Source organism: Oncorhynchus nerka, linkage group LG4, assembly GCF_034236695.1.
Source record: "Oncorhynchus nerka isolate Pitt River linkage group LG4, Oner_Uvic_2.0, whole genome shotgun sequence".
NCBI classification, from domain to species: Eukaryota; Metazoa; Chordata; class Actinopteri; order Salmoniformes; family Salmonidae; genus Oncorhynchus; species Oncorhynchus nerka.
The window spans coordinates 40,190,314-40,202,705 of record NC_088399.1 but is presented as its reverse complement, the minus strand read 5'-3'; the positions used below and the strand labels follow the sequence as shown (position 1 = coordinate 40,202,705).

The 12,392-nt window shown below is 42.0% G+C and overlaps 1 protein-coding gene across 1 annotated transcript in view; it reads right to left on the bottom strand.

Annotated features, from left to right (window-relative positions):
- Positions 1-707: 707 nt before the first annotated feature.
- Positions 708-12,392, bottom strand: part of kcnn2 (potassium calcium-activated channel subfamily N member 2) — a 30,712-nt gene continuing 19,027 nt past the window's right edge. The window contains exons 7-9 of the mRNA XM_065017513.1: positions 11,794-11,802; positions 8,385-8,490; positions 708-2,965 (exon numbers count right to left, since the gene is read on the bottom strand). Coding sequence (XP_064873585.1) covers positions 2,690-2,965; positions 8,385-8,490; positions 11,794-11,802 — 391 coding nt within the window. The 3' untranslated portion in view covers positions 708-2,689. The remainder of the gene's footprint in view (positions 2,966-8,384; positions 8,491-11,793; positions 11,803-12,392) is intronic.

The following is a 12,392-nucleotide window of genomic DNA, read 5'->3' as shown; positions in this document are numbered from 1 at the left end:
GCATGGGAAACATGTGTTAACATTGCCAAAGCAAGTGAGGTAGACAACATACAAAGTGAATATATATAAAGTGAAAAACAACTCAAATTAACAGTAAACATCTCTCTCTCTCTCTCTCTCTCTCTCTCTCTCTCCCCCTCCTTCTCTCAGTCCATCCCATCTCTCTCTCTCGTGCCCTCCCTCCCTCCCTCCTTCTGTCCGTCCCAGTCTCTCTCTCTCTCTCCTTCCCCCTCCTCTCGTCCCCCCACCCCCTCTCTCTGTCTCTCTCTCTCTCCCCTCCTTCCCCTCAGTCCATCCCATCTCTCTCTCGTGCCCTCCCTCCTTCCGTCTGTCCCCGTCTCTCTCTCTCTCTCTCCTTCCCTCCCTCCTCTCGTCCCCCCCACCCCCTCTCTCTCCCCGCTCTTTCCCTCTCTCAGTATGTCCCTGTCTCTCCCCCCCCTTCCTTCCTCCTTCCGTCCGTCTGCCCCCGCTCTCTCTCGTTCGCTCTCTCTCTCGCTTGCTCTCTCTCTCGTTCGCTCTCTCTCTCGCTCTCTCTCTCGTGTTCGCTCTCTCTCTCGTTCGCTCTCTCTCTCTCTCGCTCGCTCGCTCTCTCTCCCGTCCCCGTCTCTCTCTCCTTCAGTCCGTCCCTGTCTCTCTCTCTTTCCGTCCGTGCCCCCCTCTCTCTCCAGTCAAATGGATGGTATTAGTAATGCACACGCATCTGGTAAATAGTAGTTTTTATTGTTTAATATTTCTATCGCATACAGTACATAATATCTCAAAAGTATCTATGTTGCTAAAATTTCTGGATCGACTGTCAGTGTTTTAAAGCTCTAATACCAACAACAGTACATTCAACACTGTAGATGGGATTGAGCTTTTGGTTGGTTGGACAAGGTCATTGCAGAAAGTTGACTAGATAAGTGCCCATCAGATGAATGTGGCACACTCCTTTAACTTCTGAAAACCTTGCCGGAGGGAGGGTGCATATTGCCAAAATGTGCATAAATGGTGGAAGGTTACCTTTATTTCCCTTTGTGACTGGCCAGTGGCCAAGCTATTGCTGTTCAAAACAAAGTTACAAAGCTTTGTTGATAATAATGCTATAATCTTGAGCACATACAATATTTTCACAATTATATGTGTCAGAGATTACTTTTTTTGCAGTTAGGTTTTGACATTTTACTTCTCAATCTGATAACCACCACTCATTATTAAGGATATGTGGTTAGTGATCACACAGTAAGTTGCTATATCATCTTCTATACATTCCTCTTGAACTAACAATGTATATTCCTATGGGTTTTGAAAGAGATATATTGAACCTCTTCTGAAGTAAGCTATCATTTCAGAAACAAGACAGGCCTGATCATGGTAGGGATGATGGGAGGCTCTTCAACATGGTTTCTTAACCCTGGTCCTGGAGGTTTACTGGAAGATATGTTGAATATGCTGGATTTAATCTCGACCTATGCAACGTGTTGCATCGTTTATTCTGTTCATATCTCTCCATCATCATTTGCTTGTAAATATTGTGTGAAAGACATATATTGTAAGAGGTGTGCGGAGGTGTGCTTATCCTCATGAACATATAAAAATATGAATTTTCTTTTAAAAGTGAGTTACTGTTCTTGTGAGTTATTGGTTTGCATTGCAACCAACTAGCGTTGCTCAGCTGAGGCAAAAACAGTATAAATACTAAGTGCCTCCAGGACAAGAGTTGAGATATTTTGAGGAAAGAACAAACTGTGTTTGTGATAATTGAAAATATTAATTTCAGTAGCCTAGCAGTTTGATATTGAGGTCCCTTTGTGGTACATAGCATGAGGGCTTTGACTTGAGTCACCCTCACTAATTCACAATTTATTAATTGCGCATTGACCATAAATCCATGCCCAAACATCTAAATTGTTCTTATTTTAAGGAGCAACAAAAATGTATATAATATGTCAGTCAGTATTGAAGTGCATTGATTAAAAAGTAAGTGCAAGTACAGATTTAGATGCATTCATTTTGATAAGAGGACTAAATTGTTTGCAGTGTGGCCCCAAAAATAGTCATTCTACAGGGGCACTCAGCAACATCAACAAAAAACGCTATAGTTGATGCTGTTTCTAACCTAAAAGATATATGTTTTTTCCTCATATTTCAAGCTGCATATGGTACCTCTGAGTGACAGTATGTGGGTACCTTCTTGTGCTGCCCTCTGTCTGCAGTTCATTCATCTCCATCAAATACTTTTTCCTCAATAAAAAGTATGGCTGTAATGCTTGCTGATTGACAGGTCCCTTGATTTCTCAGCTTGCTTTAAGGAACACGGCATCTGAATCAAGCCAGCGGAAGCACAAAGTCTGTGAGAAGAAGCACTATTTTAGTGCCATATCTTTACACCCGGCCGGTAACCTTGCAGTCCTACAACTGGCTACCTCTGCATAGAGATGGAGTATAGTTCTGATCACAGCCCCCATCGATAGGCCTAATAGTTTTTACTGAGGAAAGCATATTTTTCTGCAGTCCTGTCACCAGAGCAAGGAAAACAACATATTTTGAGATAATAAAAAACAAACAACAGCATCAGTTTAAAATCCATTGTCCCGGTACCTTGTGATTCTGTCAGAATTTGGATAACACTTATTGAAAGGCTTTACAATAAATGCAACCTGGCCACATGATGGCAAAAGTCTTCTTTTGTAGGTGTTCCACTTGGACTCTAGCTGCTCTCGGAGGAGGTGGGTGGTGCCGTGGAGGACGACCTCCGTCTGGACACAGACTGTGAGCGCTCAGGGCTGTGTTTGTCGTATGGCTGGAGCTGCACCTCCAGGAAGTCCCTGTGCTGCTGGCTGATGACCTGGCTGATGAGTCCTGGCAGGGCCTGCAGGTTCCCCAGCAGAGTCTCCAGCTTGGTCTCCAGCATGGCGATCCTCTTCTCCATGTCCTCCCCTCTCTCGTTCAGGTCTGAGATCAGGTCATACATGATGTTCTGAGTCTGGAGGAGGAGGAGGAGAGACTCACAGTCAGAGTAAGAGGGTGAGAGCCTCCCAGAGCACGGGGTGCTTTAGGCTAGAGAGGTTGCAGGCAGTTGTAAAATTATTGATTTGTTTTATTTACCTTATTTTGCCTATTTTATGAACCTTTATTTACACAGGCAAGTCAATAAATAAGAACAAATTCTTATTTACAATGACGATCTGTCCAGAGGCGAAGACAGCAGCGACGAAGAGAACAAAACAAAGACATCACAAGAATACACATAGACATACACACATGGCAACAGTGCATTTGAGACAATTGAGGGGCAAATCCTGACTTAGTCAAATTTTCATTCAGTCATGCATTGATGTCAAAAGGCTAAGTGAAAATTTTACTGAAATGGAAGTTAGGAGTTGCCCCTCAGCTGAGAAGAGACAGAGCATGACATTGATACTACTAACTAGATACAGCTTGTGGTTCATTTGATCATGGGTTGCATCATTCTAAGTATCTAATCACTACTATCTACTGTTTCCCACTACAGCACTAAACTGTTCCCTGGAGATGTTGATTTTACAGGCTATTAGTTTGCACTCCTGTCAGAACTGAACTCAGTCTACAGCTATTCTCAGACAAAAGGGATACAACACAACTGTCTCGGTGACTGTTGAAAAGAGAACAATCTTAAAGTGCCCTCCAAAACGAAATGATTATTCACTGTGATAAAAAGTGTTAGAAACGCACAGCTGAGTCAATGTAGACAGAGACAGATCAACATAATATAACAAATAGTGTGTCTGGACACGGGTAGCCTAATTAACATTTTACAGAGGTTCATCATCACAACAAACAACCCACTGGGCACACACTGGTTGAATCAACGTTGTGTCCATGTCATCTCAATGAAAATATGTCGAACGAACGTGGAATAGACGTTGAATGGATGTCTGTGCCCAGTGGGAAAACCGGATGCTGAAGATAAGCAAATCAAATATGAATTGATAACTTGCAGAGAAATTCTGCTGTATACACTTACTAACTTCTGCGACAGGAAGTTGATCTTCTTCCTCTGGAGACATGGCATGTTATCAAACAGTGAGATATCCAGTTCTGTGGGGGCTGGAGAGTGGGAGTGAGGGCTGCTGTGTACCGAGCTAATGTTCACTATGAAGGTAATCACTGCCAGCCTGTGGCCAATGCCATCCATCATTCATCTTGTCCTTTTCTCATTTGGGGCAGGAATAATGGGTTGGGTGGCTTGTTTAGAATCACAGTGATCCACTGAGGACCAAAACAACACTGACAGCTATTCACCACTGACACTCCAACTGAGGCAGATAACGTTTCGCTAGGTTGCATCACTACCACAACAACTCATCACGTCCTATGATGTTTTAAAATAAAATAATTTTCCACAGATGATCAAGGAATTTAGAATTGATATGCTTAGAGAGATTAAATCTATATCGGAAACCTTGATGTATAGCCCATGAAATGAGGAACCAATTTTATGGTTGCCTCTGAATTCATGAAAATAAGGATGGGACCTTGAGGCGACAGCAAAATGCAACATTTAGAGTTATTGCCCTGCCAAAACCAATCTGAGCCTCTCTCTGTAAGAAGTGAATTGTGGATAGACACATACAGTTGAAGTCGGAAGTTTACATACACCTTAGCCAAATACATTTAAACTCAGTTTCACAATTCCTGACATTTAATCCTAGTAAAACTTCCCTGTCTTGGGTCAGTTAGGATCACCACTTTATTTTAAGAATGTGAAATGTCAAAATAATAGCAGAAAGAATGATTCATTTCAGCTTTTATTTCTTTCATCACATTCCCAGTGGGTCAGAAGTTTACATAAACTCAATTAGTATTTGGTAGCATTTCCTTTAAATTGTTCAACATGGGTCAAACGTTTTGGGTAGCCTTCTACACGCTTCCCACAATAAGTTGGGTGAATTTTGGCCCATTCCTCCTGACAGAGCTGGTGTAAATGAGTCAGGTTTGTAGGCCTCCTTGCTCACACACGCATTTTCAGTTCTGTCCACACATTTTCTATAGGATTGAGGTCAGGGCTTTGTGATGGCCACTCAAATACCTTGACTTTGTTGTCCTTAAGCCATTTTGCCACAACTTTGGAAGTATGCTTGGGGTCATTGTCCATTTGGAAGACCCATTTGAGACCAAGCTTTAACTTCCTGACTGAGGTCTTGAGATGTTGCTTCAATATATCCACATTTCCTACCTCATGATGGCATCTATTTTGTGAAGTGCACCAGACCCTCCTGCAGCAAAGCACCTCCACAACACAATGCTGCCACCCCCGTGCTTCACGGTTGGGATGATGTTCTTCGGCTTGCAAGCCTCCCCTTTTCCTCCCAAAATAACGATGGTCATTATGGCCAAACAGTTCTATTTTTGTTTCATCAGACCAGAGGACATTTCTCCAAAAAGTATGTTCTTTGTCCCCATCTGCAGTTGCAAACCATAGTCTGTCTTTTTTATGGATGGTTTTGGAGCAGTGGCTTCTTCCTTGCTGAGCGGCCTTTCAGGTTATGTCGCTATAGGACTCTTTTGACTGTGAATATAAATACTTTTGTACCTGTTTCCTCCAGCATCTATCTTAACAAGGTTCTTTGCTGTTGTTCTGGGATTGATTTGCACTTTTCACACCAAAGTACGCTCATCTCTAGGAGACAGAACACGTCTCCTTCTTGAGCGGTATGATGGCTGCGTGGACCCATGGTGTTCATACTTGCGTACTATTGTTTATAGATGAACGTGGTACCTTCAGGTGTTTGGAAATTGCTCCCAAGGATGAACCAGACTTGTGGAGGTCTACAATTGTTTTTCTGCAATCTTGGCTGATTTCTGTTGATTTTCCCATGATGTCAAGCAAAAGAGGCACTGAGTTTAAAGGTAGGCCTTGAAATACATCCACAGGTACACCTCCAATTGACTCAAATTATGTCAATTAGCCTATCAGAAGCTTCTAAAGCCATGACATAATTTTCTGGAATTTTCCAAGCTGTTTAAAGGCACAGTCAACTTAGTGTATGTAAACTTCTGACCCACTGGAATTGTGATACAGTGAATTATAAGTGAAATAATCTGTCTGTAAACAATTGTAGGAAAAATTACTTGTGTCATGCACAAAGTAGATGTCCTAACCGACTTGCCAAAACTATAGTTTGTTTAACAACAAATTTGTGGAGTGGTTGAAAAATGAGTTTTAATGACTCCAACCTAAGTGTATGCAAACTTCCAACTTCAACTGTAGATCAACTGAGTCAAGAGTATGCCTCTGTTAATCATAAGCAAATTAAACTGGGAATGCATTAAATCTTTATAATATAACACTAATAAAATATGACCAGAACTCAGTGAAGGGTAGACTGGGACTGTAAGTATATTCAATTGAGGCACAAAAATGCTTGTGTAATTGTGGGCTGATTTCACTGACCCAGATTTAGCCGACACTGGGTCCAGGAAGCTGGACGTGTGGGTATACATAGGCCTTTGACCCAATGTATACCCAAAACCCCAAGTAGCTGAAATGATAATAACTACCAACTGACTCCGTAAATCAAAGTGTAGAAAATTTAAATAAAATGTAATAAATAAATATGCATTTTCATTAATGAAATGGTATTTCTGTTTGAGGACAAATGCTGAAAAAAAGTGTTTAGGATACTGTAATTGTAGACCTACCACACTATTAATGTATCCTGTATTAAAATATTTATTTATTTAGGCAAGTCAGTTAAGAACAAACTCTATTTCAATGACAGCCTACATCAGCAAAACCCATGACGCTGGGCCAATTCTGCACCGCCCTACAGGACTCCCAATCACAGTCGGCTGTGATACAGCTTGGATTTGAACCAGGGTGTCTGTAGTGGTGCCTCAAGCACTGAGATGCAGTGCCTTTGACCACTGCGCCACTCGGGAGCCCCAACTGCTTTATGTTCTGCCCGAAATTGCTACAACTGTAGGGAAACCACTGCTATGTGAGGGATTTCTCATAGCTTTGCAAAGGCTATGCAGCTGCCAAAGTTATTTGAAGTTCCATTATACATCTCCATCTATCTACAGGGAGCTCATGTACTGTGATGATTAATGCTATGCTGCCCTCTGATGGCGAGAGCCACTTATGACATTGATTAAAGATGGCCGAATGGGTTGTACTCGTTTTCTTCCCCAATCTTAAACCTCTCCTAACTCACTGTGAGCCTTCATAGCACTCTGTGATAGGGTGATATTAGCTAACTAATGTATTTTGTGGCATGGTGGCCTGAAACCAATTTGACTGTGGTGGACATTTGAATGTCAGTCCTCTCTCTCTCCCTTCCTCTGTCATTGTTTCTGGCTGAATCCTCACATCAGACTCACAGCATGTCTCCCTTTCCAGGTTAGTATACTGTATTTTTTTGTTGCGTCAGGCTAGCTCTCTGCCTAGTCTTTCCCTAAGGTGTGTCAATGTCTGTTATCACAAGATCACCACCAAAGAGAGATTTGCTGAAAGATAGCAATGTGTTCAATACCATCAAAGTGTGGTTTCCCAGACACTGATTAAGAAAACTCCTGGACTAAAAAGCCATTTCAAGACTCTCCTTGACCATGCTTTTTAATCCAGGACTAGGCTTAATCTAAGTCTGGGAAACCAAACCTAAAGGTAAATTAGTTTGACGTACCTATCAGGATGGGTATCCTGATCTCATAAAATAATATGCATTCCTTTATATAATCTTTAAAACAAAGATACTGTAGGTTTTCACCTACAACAAGGGCTGGAAATGGAGGGAACCTGATGAAACCAGGTTCCCTCTGGGAAGTTATTTTGACATGCAAAAATGTGCAGTTTTACATGTAGTTCATTTTCATTATTCATTTTGACATGTACAAATGCACTGAATTCAAGGAATTTACATTGGAGGGTTCCCATAGGGACCCCCCCCCCCTTTCCACCCCTGACAGTATGTATATCGTTATATAATCTTTGAAACCAAGATACTGTATGTTTCCACCAACAACATTCCTGCATCTAGCCTGAGAGCCAGTCTGTTTAAAGTGCTATCATGCCAACTCCTTGTCATGCCAATGAGTTGGCAAGAGCACAAACAGATCTGGGACCAGGCTGTCCTGCACCCAGTTCAAGAAGTAGAAATATAATGCATCTTATTTTCTTTCAATGGCATTACACAACTGGTTCTTCTTAACATTCATATGGAAAGTCTGTTTATTTGACACCTGTAGACTTTGTTTGTTTATATGAAAATGTGTTATTAATTCCCCCGATGCATTGATATCACATGTATCGCATGGAATCCTTCAAATCAAAAAGTGGGTTAGATAGAGATCAATCCAAATGCACAACCAAACTTCACAACCAAAATAAACTGGAATATGTGACGTTTGTCAGTCCAGCTTACCTTTGCAAGGTCCACTAGTGAGTTTGCTTGGTCATTCAGCTTGCGTTGCTCCATTTTAACACTTCTCAATCTGAACAGAAGACCATTCAGAACCCAATAAATGTATCTATTCGGTAAAGATGGGTTTAACAGATCTGTGCACACAGAAGGAATACACATAGAGAGCACTCACTCCTAGGACATGCACAGGATGTGTGTAGAGAATGCAGGATTGGTTTCAGACAGTTTGATTGACTGCATGCAAGTGAAGACCACAGAGTGGAGAAGCTGTCAGAGAGGAGAATGTGTCTATTACTGCAGTAAATCTCCAGCCCCTGAACTCTAGAAACAAAGACATATACAAGGGCTCAACTAGGTAGATACAATCTGTTGCAATGGGATTTAGCTGAAATAAACGATTAATGCAGTATATAAACTATGAAAAGTCGCGGGACCTGGTTTTCTAACCATAGCAAACATTTAGACACATGCTAAAAGCTTCATCCAAACACCTGGAAGACGTTTCTCTGTTTGATTCTCGTGAATTATTTAATCCACCTTCAAGTAAGATCATTTTCATTCTCAAAATAGAAAAACACTTTGCTATTCCAACTAAAGTGCTGTGATAGCCAAACTCTACACAAAAGCAGGTATTAATTCATTGTTCAACATAAATACAGCATTGTAAAATATTAATGATAAAATGAATCAAATGTATCATAAAAAGGATAACAACGATTACAGTAAAGTTGCAGCTTTATGTCGTATACCAGTTATTGATCAAAGAGAACATCCACCTGGTACTGTATCTTATGTAAAAATGACCTAGTTACTAACAGTGATATGCTACATTGTTACATAGTGAGAGACTCATCCAGCTGGTATGAGGCCTTTCTCTCTTGGTGATGCAGACCAGTTAAAAACACAAAAATACACTTCTTCAAGAGCCAGAGTGAAATTAGTAACTTGCTTTAATCCATACAGCTGGCTTAAATAATTCAAATCTCCGGTTTAATTAGGCTACTAGAGCAAATGTTTATCACCCACACTCACCGGGGAGTCAAAAACAGCAACTGTACTCGGGATATCAAGAGTCCCCCCCCCCTGCAACCACCTGTTTTGCATGCTAAATCAGAATGAGACCAACACACACAGTGAGCTGGAGGCATTACAGTAACATAGCCCTTGTGACCAGCTTTTTCTTTCAGATAAAACCCAATGCTCTCAGACTAATTGTATAAACTGATGAGATGGGTTTTGAGTTAGCGGCTCTAATTAGACTGTGTGAATTTGAGGGTGTACAGCACCATAGAACAAGGAGGAGAACACGAGGGGTCTTCAGGGACCCTCTGCTAATAGGCCCAGATTCATCTAGTCTCATGCAATGGAGCATCATTGTTAGGCATTCCAATACAAAGGCAGAAATGTGTGGAGCTAGATGACAGGTTAGAGCAACAAGGGGCACTACAGGAGCCACTGAAGGACACTACAGGCAAAGGACGATGCCTCAACAGCTAGTGAGGGGTAGCTGTATGGTCCAAAAGAAGCACATTCTAAAACAACTAGCCAATGTTATTGCAAAAATAGCACTTTTATTGTTCAAGTAATTTGGCAAATTGAAAGGAAAAAAGGTACCAGAGTGAAAGACATGAGAGAATCAACATTAAAATGTTTGTGCAGTTGCGATGTAAGACTTGTCAGAATTCTGCATTTCACGGTTGGATGACCAATAGCTGTCAAATGGTGTTGATGAACAAGGCAGGCAGGAAGCTGGGGTCAGAATGTGAAAGCATCCTGCCCACTCATGCTCAATATTCTATGTCCTTCTGTGATTCAGTGTTCCTGTGCGGTCCTGGTCTTTCAATTGGTGCTTAACTGCTTTGCTATTCATCAGGGGGAAAACAGCTATGCTAAGCTTTTCAATGCCCTTTTGAATTCTTTAAGGCAATCTCAGTAGTGCTGCACCATAGATTTTCTCTGGGATGCTCTCTTTGTCATGACCCCTGATTACCTCGCTGTGAAAAGACTGATCCTAAATGGTCTTCAGTGTAATGGACAGGCCGTTCTGCAGCCCGACTCTGCCCTGCCCCGGCTGTGTCTGCCTGACTACTGGGATTCATGCTGTGTCAGTTACAGCACAATATCTTTAAAGCAGGACAAGATCCCGGAGGCTTAACCCGACCTTCCCCTCTAAGGTCGTGTCCCTGTCTCACACCTCCACTGAGCTACCAAGCTAACGGACGCATGCTGCTTCCTGTCCCACTTCCTTCTGTACATCAACCTCCCTCCTGCCTCTATCCCTGCCTCCTGGATAGGCGCAGCCTCCAGGGGACTGTCAAACTGCATTATACAGAGGATGGTCTGTGTGCCTGCCAAATAATCCTCTCATCTCCTCCAACATATTGTAAAACATCTGGCTGTGTACATGCATCATGCTAGTTGTAGCTAGACAAATGGGTCACACCAATGTGATAAACTAAGGCCATTACACTAGACTAAGGAGAGTGTGGCTACCTCGGTGCAGCTATGAGCTACATACCAGGTCTCTGTTGAAAAATAGATTTTTATCTCAATGAAACTAACTGGGTAAATAAAGGTTCAATAAATCTGTGAATTCTACTGGCGCATTCATAATGGCCACTGTCTTTGTTGCTACCAGTCATCCAAGAGAGAAATGGAGGGAATGCAACTGTAGCAGACGTCACAATGGTTTCACAAGGCGAAAGATGACCCCAAGCCCTAGTTAATGTAGCCAAGGCAGATTGATAGGGGGAGTAAACATTGACCTGATTCTATTCTGTAGTTATTACAGCAATCCTCTCCTCTCCTCAAGCACTAGCGGTCATCCTTCGGTTCATGAAAGCACAGTTTATTGGAGTTTAATCAGTGGCTTGCTTTCTGATTAAATATCAAATTCTCTTCACATTCATGCAACAATGGAAAGAATAACACCCTCCATCACCCATAATTGAAATTCATCAAAGGAAGATACATGGGAACATTAGCATTGATGTTTAATTGGCAGATGTGTAACGCTTTGACAGAAGAAAAGTAGGGCGGAATTGATCGAGAGGTCTTGCTTGTCTAAATATACCATACTGAATTTTTGTAGGCTAGTCACTAGTTCATCATATTAACTTATTTTGGCCTAATCCTCATGTTGTTAAGGTAAATGATCTAAAAGACAAATAAAAATCTTAACGGTGTTGTGTAACTATATAAAATGAAATATAGTGTTCCTGACAAATGTACATTATGTGCCATTGTGTCTCATCATTACTCGATGGGAAATCAAAATGTGTAGCTATGGTATGAATTTCACTTATCAAATGAAGGAGTGTAATTTTTCTCACATCACTGAGTCAAAAAAGCAAGCTCTCATTTGCATGCACACAACATTTCTGTAGCTACGTGTGAGGCGAAGACTTACTTTCGAGCTCTATTGCATTGGTCGACACAAACGGGGAAAAAAAGGAAACATAAAATAGACAAATTAATTATTACAACATCAGATAAATGCGTCCAGATGGCAGGATCAGTCTCCAGTTCAGGCCTGGGTACTGCAACCTGAATCCCACTGCTGCCATTTTGAATAACAACAACACTAACATCCACTTAATACCATCATCACTATGAGCAGCATCTTTTTTTTTGTGCCCCTTTTTCTCACCAATTTCGTGGAATCCAATTGGTAGTTACAGTCTTGTCCCATCGCTGCAACTCCTGTACGGACTCGGGAGATGCGAAGGTCGAGAGCCGTGCATCCTCCTAAACACAACCCAGCCAAGACTCACTGTCCGCTTAACCAGCCGCACCAATGTGTCGGAGGAAACACCGTACACCTGGCGACCGTGTCAGCATGCATTGCGCCCGGCCCGCCACAGGAGTTGCTAGTGCACAATGGGACAAGAACATCTCTGCTGGCCAAACCCTCCCCTAACCCGGACTATGCTGGGCCAATTGTGCACCACACCATGGGTCTCCGGGTTGCGGCCGGCTGCGACAGAGCCTGGACTTAAACCAGGATCT